At 35.9% G+C, this 16,483-nt stretch overlaps 1 protein-coding gene across 4 annotated transcripts in view; it reads right to left on the bottom strand.

Moving 5' to 3' along the window:
* Ptp10D (Protein tyrosine phosphatase 10D) overlaps window positions 1–16,483 on the bottom strand; it is a 50,442-nt gene that overhangs the window by 19,659 nt on the left and 14,300 nt on the right. For all 4 annotated transcript variants that reach the window (XR_012959540.1, XR_012959542.1, XR_012959541.1 and 1 more), the window contains exons 4-9: window positions 16,282–16,459; window positions 6,103–6,206; window positions 5,438–5,709; window positions 4,788–4,987; window positions 2,453–2,559; window positions 2,024–2,134 (exon numbers count right to left, since the gene is read on the bottom strand). Coding sequence is in view for 1 of the 4 variants with exons in the window: in XM_076116190.1 (XP_075972305.1) it covers window positions 2,024–2,134; window positions 2,453–2,559; window positions 4,788–4,987; window positions 5,438–5,709; window positions 6,103–6,206; window positions 16,282–16,459 (972 nt within the window). In the remaining 3 variants the exon portion in view is untranslated. The remainder of the gene's footprint in view (window positions 1–2,023; window positions 2,135–2,452; window positions 2,560–4,787; window positions 4,988–5,437; window positions 5,710–6,102; window positions 6,207–16,281; window positions 16,460–16,483) is intronic.

Genomic DNA, 16,483 nt, shown 5'->3' with positions numbered 1-16,483 from the left:
TCGACAGTTTCACCATCAACTGTCGAAATGTTTTTATCTCTTAACGCACTATCTACCCCCGTTACATTAGTAGTTACTGTCCTGTTATCCACTATAGTCATATCTTGATCAATCACATCTACTAATGTATTATTTGGTAGTACATTTCTATCATCAATTGCTGTAATATTCGATGACACTTCCAAATCATTGTCTCCTTTTACACTTGCAATTACTGGTACATGATCTACTGAAGTTTCATTTCGTACTTCAGGCAAACTATCCACAGTTTTATGTGCCTCTGACCCTTTGTCCACTCCTATGTCATTCACTCTCGTTTTATTCCCTGTTTCATAGTCCAACGTTATCACTTTAGGTATAACACCAAGCACAGCCGTATCATTCCCCACTAAATCAAAATCAGGTTCAACTTTACTATTAATATCAGTCACATTAGTAATAGCAGTTATACTAGCTATATAAATTAACAGTAAAAACGGTAACGCCGCCACACCCGACATGGTGTTTGTCCCGCGACATAGAAACACTGTGACAATAAGAAGGAAAATCAAACGTTTATTCCCTTCCCCTCTATGTGCCTCTTCCTCCTAAAACCGCAATTATAGAGTGGAGCTATTAGCTTTAATTCCGATAATTGGGATTTCTAATTGTTGCTACAAATCTATCTGAGTCTCTGTAATGTTTTACCGAAGTGTTAGTAAGACGACTAAGATGTCGGATACCGTCCTACCGGCCTGTGAGTGATGGAATAGAGAGTGTACTTAAGTATTGTTACTACTAGTACATACTAGGAGACTATAAGCAGACTCCTGTCTAGACGACTGGTTTCTATGAAGTTTGCAGCCGTAGCTGATTATCAGCAAACATTACATATTATAGAGTTACGAAATTATCTTCTTTCTTTTACCTCCAACTGAATGTTAGAATACAAAATCAGAATTATTAAGTTAGTAAGTTAAGTAGTCTTGCCCGACTCCGAATGTGACTCCGGTTCCAATAAACGTGTAGCATCCCTAGTGTAGAGCCTAACACACACACAGTGATGGCAATAAATGGCTGTATGCATTTTATAACACTGTTATTTGCTGTCCTTGTTGCTCTTCTAGCTAGTGGCAATATATCTATCATATTATAATTTGAACTGTCTATGTGGTCATTGCTGTGATAAATATTTTTTTATTATACATTTTAATATTAAATATCCATTTTGAATATATATAAAATATTAAAGTGCTTAAATTAAAGCAAGATAGGGAATTAATAGTTATACATATATTCCACAATGTTGTGACACTATTTTCTTTTCTTTCAACAAGTTTAGTTAATAACTTTTGGACCGTAGAATTTCATAAGAACCATTTCCAATTAATAAACTTTAACGTACATAGACAATGCTGAGAAATTCTTTCAAACACGATCAAGTCGATTAATAATTCCGGGGATTACCCCTGCATAATTAGTATTGCAATTTTTTTAATGGTGTACTACGGATTGCAATAAGGAAGAAATCTCGTTCAACTAATATAAATGTTATTTAATTAAACAATACGAGTGTATAGGAAAAAAATAAATAAAATTGCTAATAATGATTTTTATAATCGTTTTCCTCCAGTGTCGTCTATTAATACTGGTTTCGCCTGCGGCTTTACACGCGGAAAATCCGAAGACTAAATAAGTGTAGCTGTTTTGATGTAAAAGGAGGCAAAGAATCACTCTTAAATCCATACTAATGCTGCAAATGAGATATCTGTCTCGTTTTTTACGCTTTCACAACCAAAGAACGATTGTTACGAAATTTTGCATGAAGAGACCCGTGGTCAAACATTAGTATTTCTTTGGTAATAACATGTTAGTGCAATTCGAGCGGAGCCGCACGGATCAGCTACCTTATTACTATTGTTAATGAGCTGGTATTTCAAATTTCTCAACGGAAATATGACATGCCATAGGACGATATTAAAAATAACATTAGAAAATGTTTAAAATAAATGAAGTCTATTCAATTAAATATTAGTGTACTCACAGTGACGGTATAATTCCTTCCAGGCAGTAGAGTCTTGAGCGGCACTCTCGTGTCCGGTGTCGTCAACGTGTTGCTATCGTCCCGTGTCGGGCCCGCCTCGTGGTATGACACCTGGGAAAATACAACATAGTTAATGAATTGGTGAAATTAAATAAATAAATAATATTACGTCATGTGTACTCTATATTACAGGTATGTAGTAGGTATTGCCGAGCACAAATGGACCCAAAATAATAGTACGTAGTTTACACACAAATATTGTTTTATATCCAAACTACCGACTTTCCAGCGTTATATCCGACTTGAAGTAAAACCTATAGTCTTGATTTGTAAAACCAAACCGTTTTTAAACATAGCTTCTTTGGAAAACCACTTCGGTAATAACAGGTCAACTTCTAATGCTGTTAATATATAGATAATATGTGTTACCTTATACTCATCCTGGGTACTGTCTTCGGAAGGTGTCCACCACACTATAACTCCTCCATCAGGTCCATCCGCGTACTGCCATTTCAAGTTCTTCACCGGCAGCGGCTCTGTACCACAAAGATACAATTATCAATACATTACTTGAAGGCAAGGGAAAATATGTTTTATGCGGAGTTCCCATCGTAGAAGGCAAAGACAATAGTACGCTATTGATTGCTATGTCATCATACTTCATTTAAATACGCGGAATTAGCTAGTAGGCTCAAGTTTAAAAAATAATAAAAAACCCTATACAATTTTGATCATATCGAATCCGAGACTTCATGATCGGCAATCACAAATACACGCCACTCGGACCATTATCGCATTATTAGACAGCTGTTACCTAGTACTCCAAATACATATCATAGGCATCAATTTCATTCAATTGTATTTATTTGTAACAAAAATAACCGATGCATTTGAACACTAAGACCCTGAAATACGCACCCGAAGTGATAAATAAAAACAATTAAAATTTTAATTTCTCATGGTCATTTTAATACCGTCCTGCAGTTTAATAAATTGTAAACACATGTCGAAATAATTGTGTTAAATAAAGTAAAAATTGATTTTTTTATAAAAACAAAGGGTAATTATATTATTTTCTTAAAAAGAAACTACGGTTTAAATATGCACCTACTTTAATCCGCAAATCAACTACAGTAGTAAAGAATCTGGAACCTAGGGGCTGTAACAAGCTCTCAGGCCCATAAAAACCCAGTCTTGAACTGTCTTAGATCATCCCAACAATAGGTTTCAACGAATTATATATTATTATAATGTACTAGCTATCCGCTCGCGGGATTGCCCGGGTGTAATTTCACACCCTTCGGGAGAATATTTCCGAAAATCCTCTCTCCTCCTTTACACTTCCTAAGGAATCTTCATACCAAATTTTTACTTTCTACGCGGGTTGTCAATCAGTCTGTCACTTAGTAACGAAAGATTTTTTTTATAAATAGATTATATGCAATGATATCCCTGCTAGTGCCTCGCATTGAAACAAGAAGGCAATAAAACAATAAATTTGTGAGCCATTTATAAATTAATTAACTTTACAAAATAAATTAATTATGAATTTATTTTTAAATTAATATTTAACCTAAAGTAACACAATTATTTACACAATTACGTCACTCGGTGTTACTCATAAATGTATTGTTACATATTTGGTAATTTAAGCACTTATATTTTGAAAATACGCAAATACTAATTATTATTTTATGTGTACCTAAGACTAAGAATACACAAACAACAGTAAATTAATAATATTCATTTATTGCTTTGCATAGAACCTTTAGATTTTTGATAAATTAATATTAACTAGGACTTATAAAATAAGCAACTTATTCTTTTGTAAAATACTTCAGATACTGCAACACACTCACTGCACTATTTAGCACAGATAATTTACAACCTGTCCTTATAATCCGTCTATCCAACCAAAGGACACTTACGGAGCTTGAGAGACTTTTAAAAAATAGTAGTAAACGTTTGACTAACCTATCTATATCCATCAAAACTTCGTACAAATTAGTTTTTCGGTTAAGCCGTGGAACATACATACATAGAGAGATTTTTCCAGACTATTTTGCTTCCAAGAAATATTTTTCTGTGTTATCGAAATCTGTGCTGCCGGCAAAGGGAGTCATATTTTTTGTACATATTATATGTACAGTATGTACACATGTCGACGCGTTAGTACATAATCACATAATGATTAATGTCGTAACACTACTGATTGATACCACACTATCCGGTGTCATTACGTAAAGACAATTCTATAATAACTACAGTTACGTTGTGATCGCGACAATTGAAGCGTACGGTTCAAATTGAACTATTATATTATTATAAAGGCATTTCCGTTATCTATTGTTTTTAGTTATTTTCAAATTAAAGTTATGCAAAGGTGAGCCTTTGCATAACTTTCATTTCTTACATATAAGAGGGTTAAAATACAACTTTGACCTTAAAAAACGACGTGCGCGTTTTAACGTGCGCGTCATAAAATAATTGTCACAATACATAATAGTGTATGTATTAATGGAGAAAACCGTATAGTCTTTTAAAATAAAATATGAATACTTTAAAATCATGAGTAACTATTTAACCATTTTTTTGCTTTCACTGCATGCAATCAATTTTAGTAAGCATATTTTTTTGACGTTTCAACCAGTGTAACTTGCGCCGCGAGCTTTAAGAATATGGTGAATTCTTAATTAACAGGAACTCGATTTGCATCTCGACAATTAATATCTGGTGTCAACATAACTTTACAATGTCTACTTACTGAGCGTAAGTTCAGTGGTGGCAGGCCAAGACGTGACCTTCCCGGACATGGTCTTGACAGTGACGGTGTAGGGCGCGCCGGGCTCGAGCCCGTCGAACCACGTGGCGGGCGTGTCGTTGCGTGCACGCACTACGGGCGCGCGCCGCCCGCCGCCGCCCGCGCCCGCGCCTGATACAGACACTTGGTACTTCTCGAACTCGCTGGAAAGAATATTAATGATATTTTGTTTAAGACTCAAATAATATACCAGTATACTATGGTTAAGGGATCATGAGAATATTGAATGAGTTTATTCTTACTTGTACACAGTTCCTGATGCGTACAGAAATTAATAAGGATTCGAATCGATTAATTGAACGGACTAAATCGTGACTTAAAAGATGCATAATTTAAAATCAAGCAAATTTTACCTATTATTCCTATTAAGCAACATTATATTATAAAGGGTTTATATTTTTCGTTCCTGAATTTTACAGACGTATTTAACAAACAATCAAACACCATATAAAAGTGTAACTATTTTGAAGTACCGTGGCACTAAGCCAAGAGATAAGCAAGTTGACTTAGTTACATTTTTCCTGTTAGTACTTTTGTTTATAAATCAGATCACGAATAAACGCTATATCAGCATCCTATTTAAGAACATTTACCTCTCCTCCAACGGTGGCAGCCATGTCACTCTAAAGGAAGTCTCCCTCAGATCAGCTAGCGGTGCGGTAACGTTGCGTGGACGCAGCGGCACCGTACGGTACTGTGCAGTGGTTGGCGCTGATATCTCTGGCTCTGATACTGTTTGCACGCTGATGTTATAAGCTCTCCCCGGTACTAGGCCTTTGAAAGCCGCCTGCGCTGGACCTGGTGGTTCTCCTTCCTTTTCTACGTAAAGCTCTGAGTCACGGGCGTCTGGTGGCACTATGGATACCTGGGATGGTACAACACAAGTCAAATTAATTCGGCAATTGTAATGAAAATATTCCCACAAAACTTTAAACGAAACGATGCGTGAAAGACCAGAGCTTGAATGATAGTCGGTTTTCATCTTAAACGTCATATAATAACTGGATCATTGCTTTAGGTTTTTTACGAAATATAACCCCGCTGAGGATGATACCATTCCGTTAATTTGACAAACTGCAGGTAGTCAGGTACAACTGTCTTGCCAACGTAAACTGTTACATTATCTTAGTTCTTTTTGGACTACACTATTGTGACAAAGATAAACGTAGACGATCTGCGACGATCTTAGTCACCTGCATTCAATAACGGAGGCTTCTTGGCATGGCATAAACTAAGAACGATTGCTTGAACCCCTTACCTTGTAATGCGTGTACGCGCCGGGCGGATAAGGCGGCTGCCACAGCACCAGCAGCGTGGTCTCGTTGCGGAACCACACGATGAACTTGCCCGGCGTGTTGGGCTCTGCGACAAGCGAGCACGTCACCACACGAACACACACACGCACACGTCACACGTGGACATCGAAGCGAACACACACGATCGAAATTAGACGCTCTACTTGTTACACACTATTTATTTTACGGTAGAAACTAATACACTATCCTCAGTAACAGCTAATTATCGTCATTACTGAACATCTAGTAAGTTTTTCAGACAATTTACTTCTATACCACGCAATACATACATTTTTCCTTCTAAATTCATGCAACGCAAATGTCTAAAATTTATTTTATTTTAGTGTTTCTCTGCTTCTATGACATCGATTACCAGACAAAACTTTCTTTCAATCATATAAATGGCCAATACAGTCATGCAATAAGCCTATCGATCATCGAAATAACTAAATCAGAATCGGTAATTCTAACTAACTAAATAACTTGAGATTAGTTGCATATTTGTTAATACGGTCACTATTCAATCGCTTTAGCAATTTTAGTCATTGAGGTAATCAACAAATCTGACAAACGATACTTAGTAAGCCTATTTCTAATTGCCAATTACCTACTTATTGAAATCGTAAATGGAATAGTACTCCCTATCCCATACCGACGATTATTTATTGAAACCGGAGAAGTACTCTTAGCAACTAAACTATAGTTAAGACTAAGTTTGAATTACTGGCCGTCATTGTAAAAATCGACCTTGGGTAGTTGAATGTCATGGTTACGTTAGCATGGCTTTTGAATCAAATCACTAATTTAACGGATAATTTAATTTTAATTTAATTATCTCGTAATTTCAATTGAATTGACTGCCAAGTTCATTATCGTTTAAAGATGACACATCAGTTTAATTAAGCAAGAAAAAATTAAAGTTGGTATTACCAACATACAAAATGCAACATGCGTGTTACGTGTAATAAAAATTGTAAAATATTTAATTGGAAACGAAAGTAAAGGCCTGTCACTGACAGCAAAACAGATTACAAATATAAATGACTTTACTCCCTATTTTTTCAGTGTCGTATTAATATTTATCTATTCATATCACCCGAATATCACTTGAATATAAAAAGGGAGCATCTGTTTCGGTAGATTGTTAAAATAAAAAATTAGTTTCTTGTTTCAAAATGAAGTTTAAAAATCTTTTGAACTGTAGTGTTGTGAATGGATTCTAAAGATACAAATATAAGATTCTAAATTTTATTATTCTACCGAAATTAACCCCTCCCTCATTCCGGGAAGAGACCCTTGCCCAGCATGGGACATTAATAGGTTACTTACTGGTTATTTTTTCTACCGTAAAATATATTTTACTTCAAACTATACATTTCTAGGACAGTAGTAGTTCCTAGGTACATCAAACGCCTAATTTCGATCGGCCGTCCACAAGTGAGGCATGAACAGAATGTCGACACAACGCATAATTATGATAATACCAACATCAATACATATAGTAAGTACATTAAGCAAATAAAATAAAAAAAAACATATGAACATGACTTTAGTCGATACTTAAAAAAACATATTGGGTACAGTCGGCAACAAAAATCTTTCAACAAGCGTAAAAAAACTTAAGCTAGAATAAAGACAAGTAAGGCAAATTTGCTGATTGTATGTATGTAATGGTGTAAAATTTAAAAAAATATATATTTTTGTATCTGACTGTACCTGGGCATTACACTCGCGACCTTCCTCATATAGGTAAGGCAACCCCAGACCGGTTCATTTATATATTCATATTTATAGATGAATGGACACAAGGAAAATAATAACTCATTTATTCTTTTATATATTCCCCTTGAGTCATCTGCCTTGTTTTTAAAAGACAACTCCCGCACTTCGAATTACTCTTGTGTCGCAGGGCCTTTTTAAAAACATACAAACAACGGACACAAAGTGCAACCAGACCCGAAACAACAATTTGTGGATCGCACAAATATTTGTTCCGTGTGGGAATCGAACCCACGACCTCCCGACGCAATAGCAAAAACCAATGCGCAACGGAGGAGTCTTAATAACTAATTACTTTTTAAATATATCTATTCCCCTTGAGTCATCAGCTTTGTTCTCATCGTCTATGTAATATTTAAATCCGGGAGCATGAAAATAAAACGTACAATTGATCCAATGTTTGTACAAGACGTATGCCAACGATGATGCGTGGTGTAAAATTATAAACGTAACAAATGTTCGCAGTAATCAACCTTGATACACATAAAATGTTGGCAATGTTGGCCGTGTTGGCCACACACACGAAGTGGCGCGCTATGACAAATATGTATAATGTTCACCAAACCATGCGTAAACACAAGTAAAGCATGCGACATACTAAGCAGCTCTCACTACACGACTTATGTGCTGTTTGTTACATTATACGAGGAAACTCTATGTAAATGACGCTAGGAGACTCGCCGGAGCCGTTACGAATATTTAATGGAAGATGTTGACGCATTCCATGGTTTTTACCGAACGCACTATCTCTTGTAAGTCAGGCTTGACATGTATAGATATTTTAATCGGTTACCCGTCTGACAATGTCAACGCTAAACCCTAGTAGATAACTACGTAAACAAGGATAAATCCGCTAAACCAGAAGGACAAGAATACAACTCCCGCAATAAGAATTGCCGTTCTTGTGCCGCGGGGACTTTTACAAACATATAACGTCGGACACAAAGTACAATCAGACCCGAAACAACTATTCGCAGATCGCGCAAATATTTGTTACGTGTGGGAATCGATTGGCATCAGAATTAACATTAAATTCTAAGAAGCCTAATAAAGAAACAATAATAGGTTCACATAACAGAAAGATAAATATAGGCCTAACGCTTCTCTGAGTCTCAAGCAGACTGAAAACGACTGCAGATGCAACTCTGCCTAAACCAAGCAAACCATGGACCCTACAAAGTTTGTGACGAACGGTGAACGCCGTAGAGATATTATATGACTGGCTTTTGCCCGTAGCTTAGGATTTAGGATAGAATTTTCATACAAATTTCATCCTCTATTTTATCCCCTTGGGGGCAGAATTGAACAAAATCCTTCCCTTCTTAGATGCCTACGTCATAACATCTACCTGCATGCCAAATTTCAGCCTGATCCGCCCAGTGGATTGGGCTGTGCGTTGAAAAATCACAAATCTCCGGCTTCGGAGTACATTCAGCGGTAGTTTATCTATTCAATTGCGTTTTTTTATATGAGTTCAAGCACTATTGAATAGATAAACTACCACTAAATGTACTCAGAAAGCTTTGAGTTTTATATATTTAGATAACAAAGGGAAAGTCAACAGCACTAATAAGCAGTCTCAAAGATCAAAAAACTACATCCGATAGTTCCCATATGCATCAGATGCATCCACATCTGCCATTGTTGACGTCACGACAAGAACGATGACGTCAAAGGGCCTGCTCCCGTCACCACGTATGTTAGAACCGTGTGACAATGCTATTTCCCATATACTTTTTACCCTTATATAACACATGAACTGACTTAGTTCTCGGATGTGTTCCGTGTGAATTGTTAACACTTCTCTTATTGAGGGGCCTGAGATCACGGCTATATTTACTTGCAGTACATCAATTGGCATTAACTGTTTCTTTTAAATCTATCTTTTAAGCCAAACTATAGGCAAGGAAAGCGGGATTTAGGATGATGCCAAACTAAGATAACTTTACCAAAATACAAGGTAGTCCAATATAACAACAGGAATGGAAAAAATCGAAATTCTTGATTAATAGTTCAAGAGTCAGTGCCGTTGTATTAACACATACATAAAAAACGAAAAAGGAAGGAAAATCTAAAAAAGAGAACTATGGTATACGAAGATTACGATAGCAAAGGTATTTTGAATTTGAATATGCACAAAACTGGGATGCTTCAATCGAAGAAAAATGTAAACCCAATCCGATATGACGTATTAAATTGATGTAATGGCTAGAAACCACTGAGATGACAACAAGAAAAGATACATTAGGGAGAAATTACACATATCACTATAATACATTATTTCTAACAGTTTTTTAACTCAATTACAGCACATAAGTCTAAGTAGAGCTAACATTCAAAAGATTAAACATGCCGTCTGCTCACCACTGTCCTGCGAGTCCTGCGAGTTGCGACAAAAGAAAAGCATATTATATCGTGTTGTCTCACTCCCACTCGCTAGTTGTTAATAGGAAGGTAACGTTAGAGGGAGATGGATGACTTTATTATTAACATTTAACATAAAAATGTGCAATACATGTCATTTTCTTATGACTGTTATCAGAGAGACACTGAACTAAGACTTTGTCATTATTTCTAGGATTTAAAGATCTGTCAAAATACTCCAGTCTCTCAAGGTCTATTAATTTTTAACCTATGTCAATAAAATAATGGAAATACATTTTCCTTTACTACACTATCCCGTAGTAATTGTAGCAAGTAGTGTATAATAGTGAAGGGGATTTTAAAACTTTAAGGATCATGTTAGAATAAGGGAATTTTGATGACTATCCATAATTATAAGGCCGACTCTCTGCCTACTTTACGAATATTTTCAAATTAAATTAGCAAATAACTACTAAACTACATTTACTAAATGTCATTGTCGTTCAAAACTAACACAGATTGAATCACATAAATACACGTTAACTTATACATTCTTACATTCTTTGCGCCTTATGTAACTAAAGCTAAATATAATATAATAGTGGTATTTCCTCAAACGATTCTAAATAATTAAGTCATCCATCTTCAACAATGTGATTTCGAAAAGGTCATATGTCTCATGTGATTGCAATGCGAAATATCCTTTTCGAAACTACATTCTTTATTAGTAAGATTACATATAAAATTCACAATTCCTGTTAAAACTTAAGGAAAAATTAACAGATGTTCGCTGTAAAATATTTTTATCTAAGGAGAATAAAACATCGTTTTATTACACATATACATTACCAGTCTTTTCCCGCGACTACGTCCGCGTGAAAAAGACTTCCCGGAGTAAAAGGTATCAGGTATATAAAGGTATGTCCATTTTACATAAGAATAAAATGGACATAGCGGAGCAATTTTGGTTAAATCTTTTACAATTTAACTTATAAAATACAAGTTTAATAATTTTTCCTAAACCCAATCACCTTCATTATAAAGAGTGTTGTATATTGTAAATCAATATCATATGTTAATAAGTCAAATTAGTTATTTAATATATATCATAGGATTTAACAAACATACAAATCACAGATCCAAATAGGCATTTCATTTGACTTGATAAATAAACTAGGTATTCAAAGGAATAATCGAATGGTCGACCGTTTCCAGCCATTATTGTAATAATTGTGTTGGGTCATCGGGACAATGGGACTGTGTATAAACCACATACAATAAAACATTTATAAATATATACCTACTGGTAATACAGGCTGGAAATAATTACATGACTCATGTTGCAGATGTCTGCCATAACCATTGATGGAAAAAGGAAAAATACATAAAGAAAGTGTGTTAAACTCTATTTAAGTTATTACTAGTCAGTCAGGCATTCTCCGTCTACGCCTCGGTTATATAGGGTTAATCTAATACAATTATGCTAAAACTTTCGAAAATCTGCCTACTATTAGTGAAAACCGCATGAAAATCCGTTAAAAAGATTTTGAGTTTATCCCGAACAGACCGTCTCGACTCCATTTTATAGTATTATGTAGATAGTAAAGTTATGCATTTGTTTAGTATAAGGATAACAAAATATTTATAGAATAGGCCTAACATTCTATTATGTAAGTACTAACTAGTACCTACGTATATTGTTCCAAATTAACAGGAGTCGTTCCTGAGATTAACGCGTTTAATCGCGTTAATCTCAGGAACGACTCCTGTTAATTATATAACAGGTAGTATATATATAATAAGTAGTAAAACCAAATAAAAAAAAAATATCTAAAAGGAAAATAATTACACATTTGTATTTTCCGTGTACACTGCCGACATAAGCTTTGAACTCACACTTCTAGGAACATTTGTACATAATTACTGTAATTATTATTAAAGTGGTACTTCCAAACTATCAACGTTGCTCCTCACTATATTACTAACAGCATAAATGCGAAAGCCTGTCTGTTACGCTTTCAAATCTGAAACGCTGAACCGCATGATGGAGATAGTTGAAGAGCTAGGATCCAATTATAGGCCATTTCTATTCGACTTTTGTAAACTAAAAACAACTATTCGTGGCACTGAACTATGAAGTCTTACTAAAGCAAAAACCATGGCAGAATATCCTCAAGTGCAATGTAAAGTTAATACTACAAAGAAGGTTTACAATTTTGCATGTAAAATGCCGAAAACTGAACAATAGTATCTGTGGACAATACACGGCTGTGACATACACATTGTATGACAACGTCACTCCCCCCCCCCCCGCGAGCCTCCCGCGACCTTCGCCGTGGTCACGTGGAGTACCGGCCACTAGGCGCAAGTGCACCTCACCTGTACCCCGCCTACAGTTTCAGTGAAAGCAGAACATGAAGGTGACTACACATTCGAGCAAACGCTTGTTACGTCATAAGCTCGTAACAGACTTTACTTCTGGCCGTTTCTGGCGAATGCTCGACGCTTTTTTGAAGCGGTGCGCAGACTCATTTACGTCGAAAATTCCTTTATTTATATTTAAGATTCCAAATTGATGTTTCTTTTTTTATGTTCCAGTCGCTTATTGGTATGAGTTAGAACAAAATCGTCGTTATTATTTACATATTTATATTAGCTAATATTGCTGGAGCTCATTAATTACAAAATTAGATGTATATGACCCAAAACTGTCCCACTGCTAGGCAAGGGTCTCCTCCCGTAATGAGGGTGTGGATAGGCCTTGATTGTTTTAAGTTATTGCTCGAATACGCATCCACCTTTAACGCCCACGCCTTCATGCTCAAGACAGTGTTGTACATTCATCAAGGCTCGTAAACCTCGCTGTCCCACTTGATACAAGATTGTGATATAATGCGTCACGAACAATAACACCATGTCGCAATTTTCTCCACGATACCATTTACCGAGAGTTACGATATTACGCTCATATTTCGTGTGACTAAACGATATATTTTAACACGTTATGACTAATACCAAATATCCTTAAATGGCTCAATAACAGTTACTAAAACAAAGAGTTTAAATATATTGTTTGAAATTGACGTCATTTTAAATAGTTTGGATCATATTTGTTGCATCTGAAGGTCGAGGCGTTAACAACCGACGCTTGGATTGCAAGCAGCACAATGTTAGCGCATTGCAATTCCGTGCGGTGTGCCTTCACAAATCTGTGCCTCTAGTGAAAAAGAGTATAAAGCCGATTTTGTCGAAATTAGTTAAGTAATTAGAGTGAATTTATATCCCACCTTTGCAATATTTTCGTGAAATTAACCCCCTTTGCACACTGCTAACCTTTTCATTTGTAAAGATAAACAATTATATGTTTACACATCGATAGAGCATTTTTTTTCTAAACATTTTAGTATACTTAACTCATCAACTACAAAATCGGAGTTAAACACTTTTTCACTAGAGGCACAGAAATGTGGTGTAACGGCGTTTGCACACACACAAGTGCAAACGATGTGAACACAATGTGATGTCCATGGTGTGACGTCACACTTCCTACCGCCAATGCGTCACTCGATCAACTACTAAATGTCAAGGCGATCGTTTCACAACACATCAAAATTGTCGCTCGCAAAATCCTAGGCTTATTGAATATTTATAAATAATCAACATATTAATTGCCTAACTCGTAAAATCCAACGGGGGATTCGTCATTTTGAGATATGTTTTTCCCTGTAGTGCAATGTTTATACACTGCTGTCTTTGTATCGTTGTATTCAGTCAGCAAAATAAGATTACTACTTGAATTGTATAATCGGCATGACTCTTTACAATGTAAATGTTACGGTATTACTATAAAATCTGAGTTTAGATGAACTTCCTAGGAGAAAAGATAACATCTTGTTTGTCACAATTACTACAAGATTTTTTTAAACCCTTTTCCTTTAGTACAGTTATTGTTAAGTGTAGTTTGTCTATAATATGAATCTACAATCTTAGTTTGATAGAGCCTTTCTAAGCACATAAAAACCTGAGTAATTTATCTATCTGTTACGATCAGAATTTACAAATTAATATCATTTTTATGTTAAAACAAGTTGTATTTGGAGCAAGTGATATTTAACTAGAATTATGCTGAGTCAGCGATTTGTTTGTGGCGTAGAATTTGTTTCTTTCTGTTTGTTATGACACCTATAAAGTACTCCTAGCCGTAATCTATAATATGAGTTGTCAAGTGGCAAATACTAGTAAAGATGATCATTGAGATAATCGTTGTATGGAAGCGATGACGTCATAGTGACGTGATTGGTTACAACTTTCTTTTGCATATTTTATTACTCATCGTATAAAAAAGCCATTAAGCTTTTGACTACTTTTGAATCAGAATCATTTAAGCCTGAGGGCTAATTGAACATTCACATCATTTATCTAGATAGGTATACTTCGCTGCCTCTGTACCGTGGTCGGTAATGTACTCGTATATGAATTCAACGCGAGAGGTCCTGCGTTCGAATCATTTCCTGACTTTTTCTGATAAGAATTTCTCAGAGACTGCCCGGAGTTATGAAGTTGAATTCAATCTCTGTGCGTCGGAGAGCACGTTAAGCCGTCGATCCTGCGTCTGACCTCTCACTGGACGTGACGGTTTAGCCGGCCCACCGGATTATGAGAGTGAGGAAAAAGAGAGTGTACCCTTGTATTGTGCACACGCTAGGCCACAAGAAACAAAGTTCTGCACAGTTGACCACTTTTAATGAACTACTAATCTAGATATTTGTTCAAAATCCCAATTTCACGATAACCCGCAGCATTTTATAGGGAAGTAATATCAGTTATAGTGTGAAGCGTCGCCTCGCCCATTAGAGTTATAGACCATTGTCTCGACATCAACACGCCATAGGTTTTACACACGTATCTATCGTGAACAATTATAATCTATGCATTTACTACTGACGCGGCTGTTTTTTTGCAAAACAAGTTGAGGAAGATGATGTTGTAAATGGAGAGATTTCGAATACAGACATATACTTGACTACTATAAAATCAATATCTGACTATCTGTTCGTGGGTAACTCATAAACTACTAAACGGAATTTTGGGCGCTTCACACCATACGACGGTTTAACATTCATTTGTTATCTCTAAAATAGGTACTCATTAAATGCAAAAATCGATATTGTGGTATATAAATTCTACAATATCGATATTATTCCTACAAAGAAATACAAAAGGGATGGACTTATTATGAGTTAAAACAGTAGTAATCAATTGAATAAGTTTCTTAAATCATATACTTTACTAGTTTAGTTAATTAATTAAGTATTATTTTATAGCGAACATCTCTTACAAATAAAAAAGTTAACAGGTTAGTGTTGTCAGTGTAAAATTATCCAAACATCCCGCCTTTCAGGGATGTGACCACGCAGCTGAAAAAGATTTGATGGAGTATCTCCCTCAAATAGGGACATTTCCCTAAAAAATCTTGCTGTTAGAGTATTAGTTGCATTGCAAAATAGTCGCATTTAGTAATATACCGACATCTGTAATATTAAAAGGTTGCTTCAGATCTTTATAAAAGCGTATTTGTGAAGAACTGGACCGAGGTAAGTGTCTTAGATACGAGTAAATGAAACTAATGACACGGTGGAAGATACGCCGATTGTATTAGATACGTAGACAGACATATCATCGAAAAAGCTGCTGATCACGAAGTCCGAAAGTCCAGGAGTAGAGTTTCGATTTTAGGTATCAGGCCGAGCAATAAAAAAGAGATTAGTGTCTTTAGAAAAGTTTTGGTAAAAGTCTTTAAACCTGCTTAACAGTAATATCTTTACAACCTTTTACGATAAAGATGTCAATGTTCCTAACAACCGAATGCAGGAAGATCAATTTCAAATATTCAGAATTTCTGTCTCTACGGCACACCTCAAAGTGACAAAGACAGCTTGATACTGAAGAAATTGAAGGACATTTCAGCATTCGGCTATCTTATTCTATATCAAACTCACTGGTGGTAAAGTTCCTGGATGCGTAGGCTGCTGACTCCTTGTCATGCAGTAGCGTGAAGGCATGGAGCTGGTAGGTAGCGCCAGGGGACAGGTCTCGGAGCTGATAGGTCCAGTTGCCAGAACCTTCTATCGTGATGTTTCGCGCACCGCCTTCGGCCCGCTCCGTTAGAGGAATCACCTGTACATATGACATTGTTACCAT

The sequence above is a fragment of the Anticarsia gemmatalis genome, chromosome 7, assembly GCF_050436995.1.
Source record: "Anticarsia gemmatalis isolate Benzon Research Colony breed Stoneville strain chromosome 7, ilAntGemm2 primary, whole genome shotgun sequence".
Taxonomy (NCBI): domain Eukaryota; kingdom Metazoa; phylum Arthropoda; class Insecta; order Lepidoptera; family Erebidae; genus Anticarsia; species Anticarsia gemmatalis.
The sequence above is the reverse complement of the archived record's forward strand: the minus strand, read 5'-3'. Positions and strand labels throughout refer to the sequence as shown.